General features: G+C 46.7%; 1 protein-coding gene across 1 annotated transcript in view; it reads right to left on the bottom strand.

The window, feature by feature from the left end:
• The window catches only part of LOC139366584 (synaptopodin-like), a 40,098-nt gene extending 21,442 nt beyond the window's left edge, over window positions 1-18,656 (bottom strand). The window contains exons 1-3 of the mRNA XM_071104256.1: window positions 18,409-18,656; window positions 2,656-2,954; window positions 857-2,018 (exon numbers count right to left, since the gene is read on the bottom strand). Of these exons, the coding sequence (XP_070960357.1) occupies window positions 857-1,061 (205 nt within the window). The 5' untranslated portion in view covers window positions 1,062-2,018; window positions 2,656-2,954; window positions 18,409-18,656. The remainder of the gene's footprint in view (window positions 1-856; window positions 2,019-2,655; window positions 2,955-18,408) is intronic.
• Between the last annotated feature and the right edge of the window lie 1,344 nt (window positions 18,657-20,000).

The raw sequence follows: 20,000 nt of genomic DNA, 5'->3' as shown, positions 1-20,000 counted from the left end.
TATTCCATAAAGAATCAGCCGTTTCCAGCTACAATAGTCATTTACAACATTAACAATGTCTACACTGTATTTCTGACCAATTTGATGTTATTTTAATAGATTAAAAAAATAGCTTTTCTTTCAAAAACAAGGACATTTCTAAGTGACCCCAAACTTTTGAACAGTAGTGTACCTCTATATATATATTTTTAAGGCAAGTCAGTGAAGAAAAAAATCTTATTTTCAATGACGGCCTAGGAACAGTGGGTTAACTGCCTTGTTCAGGGACAGAACAGCACGTCAGATCGGGGATTTGATCTTTCAACCTTTCGGTTACTAGTCCAATGCTCTAACCACTAGGCTACCCTGCCTCCCCATACCTCTGTACATACATCTACCTCTGTATATACCTCTACCTCTGTATAGACCCCTACCTCTGTATATACCCCTACCTCTGTATATACCCCTACCTCTGTTATATACCTCTACCTCTGTAAATACCTCTACCTCTGTATATACCCCTACCTCTGTATATACCTCTACCTCTGTATATACCTCTACCTCTGTATATACCTCTACCTCTGTAAATACCTCTACCTCTGTATATACCCCTACCTCTGTAAATACCTCTACCTCTGTATATACCTCTACCTCTGTAAATACCTCCGTCATCACTTCAAAACAGTTCGTTGAAACGGACTGTTTTGTCCTTGATTTCAACTACTGCATCTCAGATTCACGTCGCTGTAGTTCCATTATGTTCCACATTCGCTCCTGCTGTTGCAGTGTAGCAGATAAGTTATCCAAAAAGAAGCCAGACTAACTACAGACTAACTAGAAACCCAAGCCATGTAAACAGAATAAACATCAAACTTACTGGTTTTCCGAGCCAGCTGATTGGTGGAGGTCGATGTCACCTGTCTTTTCATTCCTCTGTAGTCCCGCTTCTCCCAAGATGCATTGCTCTCTCTGTTGCCGGTGTCCACATCCCTGCCCTGCCCCCCCTGAAGGGACTTCCTCCCCCCACCTGGGCTCCAGCTTACCCCCCTCCTCACAGACATATGACCCCTCTCCGTCTCCATCTCTACCCCCAGGAAGGTGCCTCGATCTGGGGGAGCTTTGCTGCACTGCTGGGGAGTTCTGGAGCCTCTCTTGTTCTCCTCAGGTTTGCTCCACAGTTTCTTCACAGTCTCTTCTTCTACCCAGACTGTCTGCAGCCCTGCATGTCAGTTTGAGGATCACCGTTTGGGGAGCGTTTGGGGAGTGTTTGGAGAGAAAAAGAGAATCACCAGTGGGGATAAGGAGAATCTTAGCTGTCCATATTGCTTCTCCTACCGCTGGACATTTCCCTTTCTGTAGTAATCCTCCTTAATGTTTCCTTTAGTCCTTGTAGCTAGCAGGGAGGGAGGCTGACGGATGGAAGAAGTGTGCTGTTCCTCTGGTTCTGACACACTGTTACTACACAGTATTACTCAGGACTTACCAGAAACAGTATCAGGGACCTCCCGGGAGACTAAAGCAGGCTGGGAGTTCCACAGACACAGAGCACTCTGGATCAGTTCCCATGGACCACAGCCAAGACGCTTTCACAATAACGATGTGCCCGACTGCAAAGCTCCAGCTAAAGAAGAAAGACTGATAAAACATTCCTATTTCTGTTTGTGTCTGTCTTCCCTCTCTCTCTCTATCTTTTTCTTTCTCCAAAAACCCAGGCGCTTCTCGTCTCTTCCTCACCCCTCTTTCTTTCAATCTTTCTTTTGTTTTTCTTTCTCAGTCCAGCCACCAAAACATGCCTGTTGACTGCATTGCAATCTCTACTAGACAGATAATTTTTCGTGTTGAGAAAGCGAGCAGCTCTTTATCTTGGAAGACCATTACTCAACAACGAGACGGGGGGTGACAGTGGTGGAAATGTTTCAAAGCTTCCTGCTGTTTGGTTCGGACGAAGTGAGAAACAGCATTTCACTCTAGAAAGGTCACTGCTAAGAGCAGTCAGGATCGCCGAGCTCCGCTGGCCGTTATCTCATCCAGATGGCTTCCTGTGTGAGAGTCACATACATTAAAGTATATACACTAAGCCCAGAAAACCTTCTATAAACAGAATAATTGATATCTTCCAAGGAGTTGGACTTTTAATCACTCGGGAGTCGAGCAGGGAGTCGAGCAGGGAGTCAACGAGGAGGGAGTCGAGCAGGGACTCGACGAGGAGGTAGTCAAGCAGGGAGTCGAGCAGGGAGTCGACGAGGAGGGAGTCGAGCAGGGAGTCGACGAGGAGGGAGTCGAGCAGGGAGTCGAGCAGGGAGTCGAGCAGGGAGTCGACGAGGAGGGAGTCAAGCAGGGAGTCGAGCAGGGAGTCGCATTTTAGTCCTGTTGGATGTTGGTTTGGATTAGATGCAGAGATATACAGTATGTTCTCTTAATATCCACACATTATCATTATATCCAAACATTACCATTATATCCACACATTATCATTATATCCATACATTACCATTATATCCACACATTATCATTCTATCTGTACATTATCATTATATCCACACATTATCATTCTATCCGTACATTATCATTATATCCACACATTACCATTATATCCACACATTACCATTATATCCATACATTATCACTATATCATCACATTACCATTATATCCATACATTATCATTATATCCATACCTTAGCGTTAGAGCTGAGGCTCAGGCAGCAGAGTTCAGTTGGTTTATTTAGGTTGTTTCGGGGGGAGATTACAATGTCTATGTTAAGGGAAATAGGTTGTTTATCCAGTCTGGGTGATATTTCAACTGTCAGTCTGGGTGATCTGTCTCTCCAGTCCCTATTGAAGGAGTGTATGGTAAAACATGGTGCTTTAGGATTCAGGGTAGAGTAAAGCTGCTGTTGTCTCGAGGGGCTGATCTCCGCTGGCACTGTGTCTCCGAGCCCTTGCAGTGTCCCCCGGGGGTCCGGAACACTACCACCTGAAAGACAGGAGAAGAAGAAGATCAGTATTCATCTGTAAACTGAATTCATTTCTACCCTCTCTGACTCACTGATGTGTAGAATGGCAGGAAGTGAGGATGGAGCCTTGCCCGAGAGGGGGGCAGAAAGAAGTGCGGCCCACGCCTTTGGCCATCCAGTGCTCCGAGGTCTGCACTCCTAGAAGTAGAGGGGCCTTTTGTCTCGCCACACCAGCTGAACCTTTCCAGTTCACAAAGGTTCCTTGAGGAATCCCTCTGAAAACATTCAAACCGGTACCTTTCTTGTGATGAGATGGGTTTCGTTTGTGAACCTTTTCAATAATATATTGTAGATATCAGATTGGGGGGGGCACAGTTTATTCAAGGCTTTCAAATAGTTGTTTCTTGTCCACCCGTTAGCGTAAATGTAATTCTCGTTCATCATGTTAATATTGAAAACTGCAAATATATATATATTTAAAAAAAATATTTATGCATATTACATATTCTTAAATATAATATGAATAATATTAACATTGTTAATTATATATGGTTATAAAGTGGTAACTATTCCAACTTTGGGAATAACACAGACTCTTTAGGAACTAATACGCCTCCGTTAGCCTCGTTGAAGCTACAAAACTATCAGTCTTCAACAGTACAACAGAACAGACATTTACTCTAATGGGTGGCCCAAAAAATATATCTATCTTAAAGCCCCTGCCAAGCCACGCCTCCACTCCAGGGTTCTTCCAGGAACCCGTTGCTATGGTGAATAATTAAAGGTTCCTCCAAGAACCGCTCAACCAACCGAAAGTGCAAATATGAACAATTGACTAGCAATGGTTCCGTGAGGATCTCCAGGGGTTCACACACACAGACACACACACACACACACACACACACACACACACACACACACACACACACACACACACACACATACACACACACACACACACACACACACACACACACACACACACACACACACACACACACACACACACACACACACACAATACTGTATCAAGGCTAGAGGGGTGGAGAAGGAAGCAGGAAAAGCCTTATTAAGAGTTGTGAACATGAGGATAACCCCAGTGTTGTCCTACAGGGGAAAGAACGGTCAGGACATTAAGAGTTGGATGTCAGGAAATCTCACTAAATCTGACTAAAGCTGCCAACTCTTAGCTTTATCTCGACCTCGGACCTGGTGGTGACGGGAGACATAGTGTGTTGTATTGCACACAGGAGCTGACAAGGTTAATGTGGATTAATGAATATATGCTTTATCTATACTCCAGTCTCAAGTGTTACAACTGTCACCTGTCATGTCTCAGTCTATAAAGGATTAAATTAGACAAGGAGGGTCATGTCTCAGTCTATAAAGGATTACATTAGACAAGGAGGGTCAGGTTTCTCAACCAAATTTATTACAACACCCTGGGACTGTCTGTCTGTCTGTCATGATAAACCTGCGTCTGTGTGTCCCATCCCTGTTCAGACTTGTCTGTCTCCATTGCGATGGGGGTTCGCCTTGTTGTGCTCTTCAACGTGATAGTCAAGAGCTTAGTCACACAGACACAAAGAACAGTGTTGTTGTTGATAACCCCCTACAACCCCAAACACACACACACACTTTATTTGTATTTTGTATTGGTATTTATTATGGATCCCCATTAGTTTCTGCCAAGGCAGCAGCTACTCTTCCTGGGGTTTATTACGGATCCCCATTAGTTTCTGCCAAGGCAGCAGCTACTCTTCCTGGGGTTTATTACGGATCCCCATTAGTTTCTGCCAAGGCAGCAGCTACTCTTCCTGGGGTTTATTACGGATCCCAATTAGTTTCTGCCAAGGCAGCAGCTACTCTTCCTGGGGTTTATTACGGATCCCCATTAGTTTCTGCCAAGGCAGCAGCTACTCTTCCTGGGGTTTATTATGGATCCCCATTAGTTTCTGCCAAGGCAGCAGCTACTCCTCCTGGGGTTTATTACGGATCCCCATTAGTTTCTGCCAAGGCAGCAGCTACTCTTCCTGGGGTTTATTATGGATCCCCATTAGTTTCTGCCAAGGCAGCAGCTACTCTTCCTGGGGTTTATTATGGATCCCCATTAGTTTCTGCCAAGGCAGCAGCTACTCTTCCTGGGGTTTATTATGGATCCCCATTAGTTTCTGCCAAGGCAGCAACTACTCTTCCTGGGGTTTATTAAGGATCCCCATTAGTTCCTGCCAAGGCAGCAGCTACTCTTCCGGGGGTTTATTAAGGATCCCCATTAGTTCCTGCCAAGGCAGCAGCTACTCTTCCTGGGGTTTATTAAGGATCCCCATTAGTTCCTGCCAAGGCAGCAGCTACTCTTCCTGGGGTTTATTAGGGATCCCCATTAGTTCCTGCCAAGGCATGAACTACTCTTCCTGGGGTTTATTAAGGATCCCCATTAGTTCCTGCCAAGGCAGCAGCTACTCTTCCTGGGGTTTATTAGGGATCCCCATTAGTTCCTGCCAAGGAAGCAGCTACTCTTCCTGGGGTTTATTAAGGATCCCCATTAGTTCCTGCCAAGGCAGCAGCTACTCTTCCTGGGGTTTATTAGGGATCCCCATTAGTTCCTGCCAAGGCATTAACTACTCTTCCTGGGGTTTATTAAGGATCCCAATTAGTTCCTGCCAAGGCAGCAGCTACTCTTCCTGGGGTTTATTAAGGATCCCCATTAGTTCCTGCCAAGGCAGCAGCTACTCTTCCTGAGGTTTATTATGGATCCCCATTAGATCCTGCCAAGGCAGCAGCTACTCTTCCTGGGGTTTATTATGGATCCCCATTAGTTTCTGCCAAGGCAGCAGCTACTCTTCCTGGGGTTTATTATGGATCCCCATTAGTTCCTGCCAAGGCAGCAGCTACTCTTCCTGGGGTTTATTAAGGATCCCCATTAGTTTCTGCCAAGGCAGCAGCTACTCTTCATGGGGTTTATTAAGGATCCCCATTAGTTCCTGCCAAGGCAGCAGCTACTCTTCCTGGGGTTTATTAAGGATCCCCATTAGTTCCTGCCAAGGCAGCAGCTACTCTTCCTGGGGTTTATTAGGGATCCCCATTAGTTCCTGCCAAGGTAGTAACTACTCTTCCTGGGGTCTGGCAAAATTAAGGCAGTTATACATTTTTTTAAACCTGACAATACATTCATTACAGAATTCACACACACTATCGTGCGTGCTCTCAGGGCCCTACTCCACTACCACATATCTACAACACAAAATCAATGTGTACGTTTGTGTATAATGAGTATCAAATCAAATCATATTGTATTAGTCACATGCTCCGAATGCAACAGGTGTAGACCTTACAGTGAAATGCTTACTTACAAGTCCTTTTCCAACAATATAGTTTAAAAAAAATAAGAATAAGAATAAGAAATACAAGTAACAAGTAATTAAAGAGCAGCAGTAAATTAACAATAGCAAGACTATATACAGGGGGTACCGGTACAGAGTCAATGTGGAGGCTATATAAAGGGGGTAACGGTACAGAGTCAATGTGGAGGCTATATACAGGGTGTACTGGTACAGAGTCAATGTGGAGGCTTTATACAGGGTGTACTGGTACAGAGTCAATGTGGAGGCTATATAAAGGGGGTAACGGTACAGAGTCAATGTGGAAGCTATATACAGGTGGTACTGGTACAGAGTCAATGTGGAGGGAATATACAGGGGGTACCGGTACAGAGTCAATGTGGAGGCTATATACAGGGGGGTACCGGTACAGAGTCAATGTGGAGGCTATATACAGGGGGGTACCGGTACAGAGTAAATGTGGAGGCTAAATACCGGGGGGTACCGGTACAGAGTCAATGTGGACGGAATATACAGGGGGTACCGGTACAGAGTCAATGTGGAGGCTATATACAGGGGGTACTGGTACAGAGTCAATGTGGAGGGAATATACAGGGGGTACCGGTACAGAGTCAATGTGGAGGCTAAATACAGGGGATACCGGTACAGAGTCAATGTGGAGGCTATATACAGGGGGGTACCGGTACAGAGTAAATGTGGAGGCTAAATACCGGGGGGTACCGGTACAGAGTCAATGTGGAGACTATATACAGCTGGCCAAATCTTTTCATTCTCCTGAGGGGGAATAGGTTTTGTCGTGCCCTCTTCACGACTGTCTTGGTGTGCTTGGACCATGTTAGTTTGCTGGTGATGTGGACACCAAGGAACTTGAAGCTCTCAACCTGCTTCACTGCAGCCCCGTTGATGAGAATGGGGGCGTGCTCGTTCCTCTTTTTCCTGTAGACAGGTAACTCTTTATCAACAAGGAAGGAGGGGAGGTGAAGCCATGACACATACGTTTTTTCAGCAGCAGACTATGATCGATAATGTCAAAAGCCACAGTGAAGTCTAACAAAACAGCCCCTGCAATAATTTTTATCATAAATTTCTCTCAGCCGATCATCAGTCAGTTGTGTAAGTGCTGTGCTCGTTGAATGTCCTTCCCCATAAGCTGAAAGTCTGTTGTCAATTTGTTTACAGTAAAACAGCATTGTTATCTGGTCAAACACAGTTTCTTTCAAAAGTTAACTACGGGTTGGTAACAGGCTGATTGGTTGACTATTTGAGCCAGTAAAGGGGGCTTTACTATTCTTGGGTAGTGGAATGACTTTAGCTTCCTTCCAGGCCTGAGGGCGCACACTCTCTAGTAGGCTTAAATTGAAGATATGGTAAATAGGAGTGGTAATATCGTCCCCTATTATCGTCAGTCATTTTCCATCCAGGTTGTCAGACCGCGGTGGCTTGTCATTGTTGATAGACAACAACAACAACAACAACAACAACAACAACAACAACAACAACAACAACAACAACAACAAAAAGCACCTCTTCCGCACTCACTTTATGGAATTCAAATGTACGATTATTGTCATTGATCAACGTATCTACCAAATATTACCCAATGCTCAACGTTCAAACAAAATGTTCTGCCCAGCGGGTACCTGATGTGTCGGCACTGAGGCCGATGTGAGAAGAGGAAGAAAGGTTTTATTGTTTAGAACACAATGGCTGCTTAACAAATTGCACCCTATTCCCTATATAGTGCACTACTTGCACTACTTTTGACAAGGGCCCATAGTAGGGCAGTGTACGGGGTGGCATTAGGGACACGTGTAATGACAAGAGCTCTCTTTGATTCCTATTGATGTGTTTTAAGGAGGGAGGACAGATATACACGACATGACCCAAAGAACATCTCATTCCAAAAACGATGAGCATTAATATGGAGTTGGTTCCTTTACTGCCCTTTACTGCTAAAACAGCCTCAGCTCCTCTGGGAAGGAGATGTTGGAACATTGCTGCTATAACAGCCTCAGCTCCTCTGGGAAGGAGATGTTTTAACATTGCTGCTATAACAGCCTCAGCTCCTCTGGGAAGGAGATGTTGGAAAATTGCTGCTAAAACAGTCTCAGCTCCTCTGGGAAGGCTTTCCACTAGATGTTGGAACATTACTGCTATAACAGCCTCCACTCTTATGGGAAGGCTTTCCACTAGATGTTGGAACATTGCTGTGGGGGACTTGCTTCCATTCAGCCACAAGAGCATTAATGAGGTCGGGCGTCTGATGTTTGGCATATCAGGCCTGGCTCGCAGATCACTTTCCAATTCATCCCAAAGGTGTTCGATGGGGTTGAGGTCAGGGCTCTGTGCAGGCCAGTCAAGTTCTCCCACACTGATCTTGATAAGCCATTTCTGTATGGACCTAGCTTTGTGCACCGGGACATTGTCATGCTGAAACAGGAAAGGTCCTTCCCCAAACTGTTGCAACAAAGATGGAAGCACAGAATCATCTAGAATGTCATTGTTTGCTGTAGCGTTAAGATTTCCCTTCACTGGAACTAAGGGGCCCAAACCATGAAAAACAGCCACAGACCATTATTCCTCCTCCACCAAACTTTACAGCTGGCACTATGCATTGGGGGCAGGTAGTGTTCTCCTGGCATCCGCCAAACCCAGATTCGTTCGTTGGACTACCAGATGGTGAAACATGATTCATCACTCAAGAGAATGCATTTCCACTACTACTATAGTTCAGTCGCGGCGAGCTTTACACCACTCCAGCCGACGCTTGGCATTACGTATAGGGAGATCTTAGGATTGTGTGCGGCTGCTCGGCCATGGAAAACAATTTTTTTTTAAGCTCCAGACGTACAGTTCTTGTGCTGAAGTTGCTTTCCAGATGCAGTTTAGAACTCGGTAGTGAGTGTTACAACTGAGGACAGACGATTGTTACGCACTTCGCACTCTGTTCTGTGAGCTTGTGTGGCCTACCACTTTGCGGCTGAGCCGTTGTTGCTCCTAGACGTGTTTCCACTTCACAATAACAGTACTTACAGTTGTAGCAGGGCAGAAATGTGTTGTTGTGAAGGTGGCATCCTATGACGGTACCATGTTGAAATTCACTGAGCTATTCAGTGAAGCCATTCTACTGCCATTGTTTGTCTATGGAGATTGCAAGGCTATTGCGCTCGATTGTATACACCGAAGCCACTCATTTAAAGAGGGGTCCACATACTTTTGAATATATAGTGTATACGTTGATCAATTGTTAAGGGCTTGTAAGTAAGCGTTTCACGGTAAGGTCTACACCTGTGACAAATAACATTTGATTTGATTTGATTTGAACCTTTGAACCTTTATATTGAAATCTTTGGGAAAGCTTTAGAGAAAGTCTGGCACAGCAGAAAACAACATCAAAACGTCTCAATGTATATCCCTCAAGACCTGAACTCTATAACCTCTGTGTTTCTCCTGATTTGTAATTTCACAATCCAGACGATTTAAGCAGAACATAAAAATAACCTTAAACTCTGAACTCCACAACATCTGTTTTGTGTCCCTAATTCCAACATTCACAACTACCAAATAAATCCACAGTCATGCTGCTTGGATGAATTCCACAAACATCAACGTGTCTTATTATATCCCTCGAATCCTGAACTGAACCGTACAAACCTCGTGTTTGGGCTTATTACTCAGAACTACCAGCAAATCCACCAGTTGTGGTTGTGGAAAGTCTCAACATGCGGGAGATTTGGTTCTGGGTACTGACATTAGGTTTTGGATGTGAGTTAAGGTGTAATTGTGGATTTTGAAGTTTAGGAATATCTCACTTCCCAACTCAGACTACATCGTCCCCTGACTCCATCGCACCCTGACCCCATCACACCCTGGCCCCATCGCACGCTGGCCCCATCACACCCTGACCCCATCACACCCTGATTCCATCGCCCCCTGACCCAATCCCCTCCTGACCCCATCGCCCCCTGACCCCATCACCCCCTGGCCCCATCACACTCTGACCCCATCGTCCTCTGACCCCATCACACCCTGACCCCATCACCTCCTGACCCCATCACACCCTGGCCCCATCACACCCTGGCCCCATCGCCCCCTGACCCATCACCTCCTGACTCCATCGCACCCTGACCCCATCCCCTCCTGACTCCATCGCCCCCTGACCGCATCACCACCTGACCCCATCACACCCTGACCCCATCGCCCCCTGACTCCATCACACCCTGGCCCCATCACCCCCTGACCCATCACCTCCTGACTCCATCGCACCCTGACCCCATCACCTCCTGACTCCATCGCCCCCTGACCCCATCACCACCTGACCCCATCACACCCTGACCCCATCGCCCCATGACTCCATCACACCCTGACCCCATCACCTCCTGACTCCATCACACCCTGACCACATCGCCCCCTGACCCCATCGCCCCCTGACCCCATCACCCCCTGATCCCATCGCCTCCTGACCCCATCACCCCCTCCCTGACCCCATCGCCCTCTGACCCCATCACTCCCTGACCCCATCACTCCATGACCCCATCACACCCTGATCCCATCACCCCCTGACCCCATCACTCCCTGACCCCATCACATCCTGACCCCATCACACCCTGACCCCATCACCGGCAATCCGCGATCCCCTTTGTACGCAGCCCTGCCCACAGGTGCGTCACGCGGCCTTGCCTAACGGGGAAAGGGAGGGTGGAGCTAGTCGGGCGCAACCCAGTTAAATAAAGATGAAATAAAATACAACATAAAACTAATAAAGATCTAAGGATATAATTTACAGCGTCTGTCCCCTCAGGCTGCATGGGAGTGTAGTCACATATTTCCTGTACGCCTCCACCCTATGATGAATATACAGCCCTGTCCTACAGTTCACCTGTCTGTCATCTTCCCCTTACAGTCCTGTCCTACAGGACACCTGTCCTACAGTTCACCTGTCTGTCACCTTCCCCTTACAGTCCTGTCCTACAGTTCACCTGTCCTACAGTTCACCTGTCTGTCACCTTCCCCTTACAGTCCTGTCCTACAGTTCACCTGTCCTACAGTTCACCTGTCTGTCATCTTCCCCTTACAGTCCTGTCCTACAGTTCACCTGTCTGTCACCTTCCCCTTACAGTCCTGTCCTACAGTTCACCTGTCTGTCACCTCCCCCTGTCCTACAGTTCACCTGTCTGTCACCTCCCCCTGTCCTACAGTTCACCTGTCTGTCACCTCCCACTGTCCTACAGTTCACCTGTCTGTCACCTCCCCTTACAGTCCTGTCCTACAGTTCACCTGTCTGTCATCTCCCCCTGTCCTGCAGTTCACCTGTCTGTCATCTTCCCCTTATAGTCCTGTCCTACAGTTCACCTGTCTGTCATCGTTCCCTTATAGTCCTGTCCTGCAGTTCACCTGTCTGTCATCTTCCCCTTATAGTCCTGTCCTACATTTCACCTGTCTGTCATCGTCCCCTTACAGTCCTGTCCTACAGTTCACCTGTCTGTCACCTCCCCCTTACAGTCCTGTCCTACAGTTCACCTGTCTGTCACCTAACCCTGTCCTACAGTTCATCTGTCTGTCACCTTCCCCTTACAGTCCTGTCCTACAGTTCACCTGTCTGTCACCTCCCCTTACAGTCCTGTCCTACAGTTCACCTGTCTGTCATCTTCCCCTTACAGTCCTGTCCTACAGTTCACCTGTCCTACAGTTCACCTGTCTGTCATCTTCCCCTTACAGTCATGTCCTACAGTTCACCTATCTGTCACCTTCCCCTGTCCTACAGTTCACCTGTCTGTCATCTTCCCCTTACAGTCCTGTCCTACAGGACACCTGTCCTACAGTTCACCTGTCTGTCACCTTCCCCTTACAGTCCTGTCCTACAGTTCACCTGTCCTACAGTTCACCTGTCTGTCACCTTCCCCTTACAGTCCTGTCCTACAGTTCACCTGTCTGTCACCTTCCCCTTACAGTCCTGTCCTACAGTTCACCTGTCCTACAGTTCACCTGTCTGTCATCTTCCCCTTACAGTCCTGTCCTACAGTTCACCTGTCTGTCACCTTCCCCTTACAGTCCTGTCCTACAGTTCACCTGTCTGTCACCTCCCCCTGTCCTACAGTTCACCTGTCTGTCACCTCCCCCTGTCCTACAGTTCACCTGTCTGTCACCTCCCACTGTCCTACAGTTCACCTGTCTGTCACCTCCCCTTACAGTCCTGTCCTACAGTTCACCTGTCTGTCATCTCCCCCTGTCCTGCAGTTCACCTGTCTGTCATCTTCCCCTTATAGTCCTGTCCTACAGTTCACCTGTCTGTCATCGTCCCCTTATAGTCCTGTCCTGCAGTTCACCTGTCTGTCATCTTCCCCTTATAGTCCTGTCCTACATTTCACCTGTCTGTCATCGTCCCCTTACAGTCCTGTCCTACAGTTCACCTGTCTGTCACCTCCCCCTTACAGTCCTGTCCTACAGTTCACCTGTCTGTCACCTAACCCTGTCCTACAGTTCATCTGTCTGTCACCTTCCCCTTACAGTCCTGTCCTACAGTTCACCTGTCTGTCACCTCCCCTTACAGTCCTGTCCTACAGTTCACCTGTCTGTCATCTTCCCCTTACAGTCCTGTCCTACAGTTCACCTGTCCTACAGTTCACCTGTCTGTCATCTTCCCCTTACAGTCATGTCCTACAGTTCACCTATCTGTCACCTTCCCCTGTCCTGCAGTTCACCTGTCTGTCACCTCCCCTTACAGTCCTGTCCTACAGTTCACCTGTCCTACAGTTCACCTGTCTGTCATCTTCCCCTTACAGTCCTGTCCTACAGTTCAACTGTCTGTCACCTCCCCTTACAGTCCTATCCTACAGTTCACCTGTTTGTCATCTTTCCCTTAGAGTCCTGTCCTACAGTTCACCTGTCTGTCATCTTCCCCTTACAGTCCTGTCCTACAGTTCCCCTGTCCTACAGTTCACCTGTCTGTCATCTTCCCCTTACAGTCCTGTCCTACAGTTCACCTGTCCTACAGTTCACCTGTCTGTCATCTTCTCCTTACAGTCCTGTCCTACAGTCACCTGTCCTACAGTTCACCTGTCTGTCATCTTCCCCTTACAGTCCTGTCCTACAGTTCACCTATCTGTCACCTTCCCCTGTCCTGCAGTTCACCTGTCTGTCACCTCCCCTTACAGTCCTGTCCTACAGTTCACCTGTCCTACAGTTCACCCATCTGTCATCTTCCACTTACAGTCCTGTCCTACAGTTCACCTGTCCTACAGTTCACCTGTCTGTCATCTTCCCCTTACAGTCCTGTCCTACAGTTCACCTGTCCTACAGTTCACCTGTCTGTCATCTTCCCCTTACAGTCCTGTCCTACAGTTCACCTGTCTGTCATCTATCCCTGTCCTGCAGTTCACCTGTCTGTCATCTTTCCCTTACAGTCCTGTCCTACAGTTTACCTGTCCTACAGTTCACCTGTCTGTCATCTTCCCCTTACAGTCCTGTCCTACAGTTCCCCTGTCCTACAGTTCACCTGTCTGTCATCTTCCCCTTACAGTCCTGTCCTACAGTTCACCTGTCCTGTTCACCTTTCATTTCCATGACTGATCAGAACTTGCTTTGTCACAGCTGTCTTGTCCCTCCGCAGCAGACATGTGGTGAGCAATATGTTTGGACCATCGAATCACAGTAAAATCCCTGAATCGAATCACAGTAAAATCCCTGAATCGAATCACAGTAAAATCCCTGTATCGAATCACAATAAAATCCCTGCATCGAATCACAGTAAAATCCCTGAATCGAATCACAGTAAAATCCCTGAATCGAATCACAGTAAAATCCCTGTATCGAATCACAATAAAATCCCTGCACCGAATCACAGTAAAATCCCTGAATCGAATCACAGTAAAATCCCTGTATCGAATCACAGTAAAATCCCTGTATCGAATCACAGTAAAATCCCTGTATCGAATCACAGTAAAATCCCTGAATCGAATCACAGTAAAATCCCTGTATCGAATCACAGTAAAATCCCTGCATCGAATCACAGTAAAATCCCTGTATCGAATCACAGTAAAATCCCTGCATCGAATCACAGTAAAATCCATGTAATGAATCACAATCGATATAGAATTGTGAGAATCGTGAGAATCGTAATACATATCGGAACGCCAACTAGGTATCGTGATAATATCATATCTTCGCCTCCCTGGCAAATACCCAGCCTTAGTAAATGTCCCATATATCAATTCCACCTTCTGATGGATTTACTGTGTACTGTTCCATACAGTAATTACTGTAATGGAGGGTGTGGCATGTCAGCTCAGCTTTTGTGTAAGAGTGTTATCCCTCATATATCCCACATCTCCACCTAATACTATATGATATTCTGATGAAATATATACTGCCATACACTACTGTCTTCAGTATATTTGTATAAACCCCTCCCTGCAGTTCCCACTCTACGTAGTACCCACTCTATGCAGTACCCACTCTATGTTGTACCCACTCTATGCAGTACTCACTCTATGCAGAACCCACTCTATGTAGTACCCACTCTACATAGTATCCACTCTACGTAGTACCCACTCTATGCAGTACCCACTCTATGTAGTACCCACTCTATGCAATACCCACTCTATGTAGTATCCACTCTATGTAGTACCCACTCTATGTAGTAACCACTCTATGCAGTACCCACTCTATGTAGTACCCACTCTATGCAGTACCCACTCTATGTAGTACCCACTCTATGCAGTACCCACTCTATGTAATACCCACTCTATGTAGTACCCACTCTATGTAGTACCCACTCTATGCAGTACCCACTCTATGTAGTACCCACTTTATGTAGTACCCACTCTATGTAGTACCCAATCTATGCAGTACCCACTCTATGCAGTACCCACTCTATGTAGTACCAACGTTATGTAGTACCCACTCTATGTAGTACCCACTCTATGCAGTACCCACTCTATGCAGTACCCACTCTACATAGTACCCAATCTACATAGTACCCACTCTATGTAGTACCCACTCTATGCAGTACCCACTCTATGTAGTACCCACTCTATGCAGTACCCACTCTATGCAGTACCCACTCTATGCAGTACCCACTCTATGCAGTACCCACTCTATGTAATACCCACTCTATGTAGTACCCACTCTATGCAGTACCCACTCTATGGTGTACCCACTTTATGTAGTACCCACTCTATGCAGTACCCACTCTATGCAGTACCCACTCTACATAGTACCCAATCTACATAGTACCCACTCTATGTAGTACCCACTCTATGCAGTACCCACTCTATGTAGTACCCACTCTATGCAGTACCCACTCTATGCAGTACACACTCTACACTCTATGCAGTACACACTCTATGCAGTACACACTCTACATAGTATCCACTCTATGCAGTACACACTCTATGCAGTACCCACTCTATGCAGTACCCACTCTACGTAGTTCCCACTCTATGTAGTACCCACTCTATGCAGTACTCACTCTATGTAGTACCCACTCTATGCAGTACTCACTCTATGTAGTACCCACTTTATGTAGTACCCACTCTATGTAGTACCCACTCTATGTAGTACCCACTCTATGCAGTACCCACTCTACGCAGTACCCACTCTACGTAGTACCCACTCTACGCAGTACCCACTCTACGTAGTACCCACTCTATGCAGTACCCACTCTATGCAGTACCCACTCTATGTAGTAATAGAATAATGTGAGATGTGAGTATGAATGTCAGGTGAGTGAGAGAAAGCATTCCTGAGAGGATTTCAAGTGTATCCGTTACCTATCCCATAATATTCGGGCTGGTACGGACCATGACTGACATGTTGCCTTGATGATCCCCTTTGGGCTGTAGAACCGATAATGTGTTGTTAATCTCAGGGCCTACCCACATATCCATTACACACACACACACAGAAACACACACAAGTACGTGCGTACACACACACACACACACACACACACACACACACACACACACACACACACACACACACACACACACACACACACACACACACACACACACACACACATAGGGGTTTAGCAGGCTCTGTTCTACTCTCTCATGTTCAGGCAAAGGACCATTCAATGACCTCCCAAATAATTGTGGGTTTTGCTCCAAAATTGGCATTCCTGGTTCATAATTCATCTTCTGAGGAGGAGGAGGAGGGGGAGGAAGAGGTGGGGGAGGGAAAGGGGGAGGGGGGAGGGGGAGGGAGGGAAGGAAGGAAGGAAGGAGACAGTGATAGCCCCGGCATGCCTTGGCTTGTGTTGGAGGTGATGACTGACAACCAAAACAATGTCAGTCACAGACTTCAATGAAATGGTTCTTTCTACTCTCTCTCTCTCTCTCTCTCTCTCTCTCTCTGTGTCTGTCTCTCAGTCTCTCTCTCGCTGTCTCTCCCCCTTCGCTTGTCTCTTTCTCTCCCTCACCCCTCTCCCCTCTGTCTGATTTCATCTCCTATATCAAGAGTAAATCTTGTAATGAAGTGTGTAACGTGCGCAGCAGGGCCACAGTGAGACCGGCAGGTGTTCAAGATAAACCAGATAGGTGTGTAAAAACCAACATGGCATGCCAAGAGGTTCTTCTATCCAAAAACTCTTAGAAGGAAGTTCCCTGGGCCCCGAAAAAGTGGATGTCGATTAAGGCAGCCCCCACCGCACCTCTCTGATTCAGAGGGGTTTAGGTTAAATGCAGAAGACACGTTTCAGTTGAATGCATTCAGTTGTACAACTGACTAGTTATTCCCCCTTTTCCCCTGTCAATACAGATGACTGAATACATTTGTTGTGTTACACCGACTCACATGTCGAATTCATGCAACGTCATGAATAAGTTGTGTCTCTAATAAATCATTTGTATGGTAACGTATGGCAAAACAAAAGACTGTTATTTCCTCTCATAGACCATTATACTGGTCCTCACCTGCTGTATCACAGGAAGGTAAGACAATACAGTCTCCAGCTAGCGAACCCTTCATCTGATACGCCCGTCTAACGTTACACGATACCGCTGCTCTGAGTATCTAACCAGGGCTGGCCACATCCAGACTCCACACAGTCACAGTCAAGACAATACACCTCTGCTCTGAGTCTCTAACCAGGGCTGGCCACATCCAGACTCCACACAGTCACAGTCAATCCTCTACATCGCTGCTGTCAGTACCTAACCAGGGCTGGCCACATCCAAACTCCACACAGTCACAGTCAAGACAATACACCTCTGCTCTGAGTCTCTAACCAGGGCTGGCCACATCCAGACTCCACACAGTCACAGTCAATCCTCTACATCGCTGCTGTCAGTACCTAACCAGGGCTGGCCACATCCAGACCACACAGTCACAGTCAAGACAATACACCTCTGCTCTGAGTCTCTAACCAGGGCTGGCCACATCCAGACTCCACACAGTCACAGTCAAGACAATACACCTCTGCTCTGAGTCTCTAACCAGGGCTAGTCACATCCAGACTCCACACAGTCACAGTCAAGACAATACACCTCTGCTCTGAGTCCCTAACCAGGGCTGGCCACATCAAGACTCCACACAGTCACAGTCAAGACAATACACCTCTGCTCTGAGTCTCTAACCAGGACTGACCACATCCAGACTCCACACAGTCACAGTCAAGACAATACACCTCTGCTCTAAGTCCCTAACCAGGGCTGACCACATCAAGACTCCACACAGTCACAGTCAAGAAAATAGGCTAGTCTATCAGTGACAGCTCTAGCTCTAGCTAATGTGACAGCTCTAGCTAATGTAGCCAACAGCTAACCAGCCCCCTCTGCAAACCTGCAGACTACAACCTGCAGACTACAACCTGCAGACTACAACCTGCACGAAGGGAACGTGACGAAACGGCAACCGACAGATGTTTGTCATTAGTTAGTTCAAAAGTTGACATTTGACAAGTTGACAAGTTCATGTTTCCCCCGTTTTTTAAACATATTTTTTACCTTGTAGTCCCATGCACTCTGTCCATTCCCCCCCTCAGAGTATAAGTCAAACTCAAAGTACAAGTCCACATGCAGCAAAACAGTCACTGTGCCAAAAAGTCTAATCTAGGCGTTACAAGCTGAACTGTAGAGCATTCCTGTATAACAGATAGCAGCTGTACAGTAGTTGTATGGTGGTTGCAGCTCACCTGTACTCCGGTGGGTCGGTGTGTGCGAGGCTCACGACTAGTTTGTACTGCCCCCTTTCAGCTCCTCAGAGTTCCCCCTTCTTCCTCTCTCTGGGACGGACTCTCTCTCTCTCTCTCGCTCGCTCTTTCTCTTTCCCTCTCTCTCTCTCTCTCTCTCTCTCTCTCTGAGTAGGACTTTCTCTATTCCCCAACCCACCCTCCCTCCCTCCCTCCCCCCTCTCTCTCTCTCTCTCTCTCTCTCTCTCTCTCTCTCTCTCTCTCTCTCTCTCTCTCTCTCTCTCTTTCTCACTCTCTCTCTCTCTCTCTCTTTCTCTCTCTCTCTCTCTCTCTCAGTCTCTCTCTTTCTCTCTCTCTCTCTCTCTCTCTCTCTCTCTCTCTCTCCTCCAGCTCCCTCGATTGAATCAGACAGAGAGGAAAAAGGTGGGGGGAGAGGAGGGGGGAGTAGTCGTACTTGGAGCACAGTAGGCTCTTTGTCTGGCCTCCTGTTCATATGGTTTCCTTCAAGCTTGCATACTGAACACATTATACCATCATATATTTTCATATTCAACACCGGGATGTATTGGGGGGGGGGGGGGATCTAAGAGGAAGCCCCCTCTCCCCTCTCCATCCCTGCATGTTTTCTCTTTCAACCCCCTTTTTCCCTCCAAAAAGCTCAAGGACAAGAATCTGCCGAAAGAAAGAAGGAAATATATATATCTATATACATGCAAGGAAATGTAACACTGAAGTGGTACCAAAGGACCAAGCCTTAAAGAGCCAGTTGTTTACATGGTTATCTTACTGAGAACTCATCGTCGAGGACAGGGGAATATTTCCTAGATTTAGATCAGGAGAAAGACATAGTCCACAGGACAGAAGGACCTCACAGGTTTAGATTTAGCAGGCATGGGACAGGGGAGAAAGACCATCACAACAACTCATGGCCTGGTTCTGAAATGGCACCCTGTAGTGCACTACTATTGACCAGGGCCTTTTGTAGGGAACAGGGTGTCGTTTGGGACACAGGCATGGTCAGTAAAACACGAGAAGGTTTAGCTGAATGTTGAGATGAGGAGATGAGATGAGGACAGTAATTCATAGTTAGTTATACATGAGAAGGTTTAGCTGAATGTTGAGATGAGGACCGTAATTCATAGTTAGTTATACACGAGAAGGTTTAGCTGAATGTCGAGATGAGGACAGTAATTCATAGTTAGTTATACATGAGAAGGTTTAGCTGAATGTTGAGATGAGGACCGTAGTTCATAGTTAGTTATACATGAGAAGGTTTAGCTGAATGTCGAGATGAGAACAGTAATTCATAGTTAGTTATACACGAGAAGGTTTAGCTGAATGTCGAGATGAGAACAGTAATTCATAGTTAGTTATACACGAGAAGGTTTAGCTGAATGTTGAGATGAGGACAGTAAATCAGACTGGTCTCTTCTGATCTTTAGTCAGCTCCCTCTCTCTCTCTCTGTGTCCTAGCCTGGTTCCAGATCTTTGTGCTCTCTTGCTAACTTCTATGGTAAAAAGGTCTGTGACCAAGCTATAGCTCACTGTCACAGAACTAAGATTTACACAGAGATGTAACCACTTGAAAGTGCCAC

This window comes from Oncorhynchus clarkii, chromosome 14 (genome assembly GCF_045791955.1).
Source record: "Oncorhynchus clarkii lewisi isolate Uvic-CL-2024 chromosome 14, UVic_Ocla_1.0, whole genome shotgun sequence".
NCBI classification, from domain to species: domain Eukaryota; kingdom Metazoa; phylum Chordata; class Actinopteri; order Salmoniformes; family Salmonidae; genus Oncorhynchus; species Oncorhynchus clarkii.
Note: the sequence above shows the minus strand (reverse complement) of the source record. Positions and strands in the feature narration are given on the sequence as shown.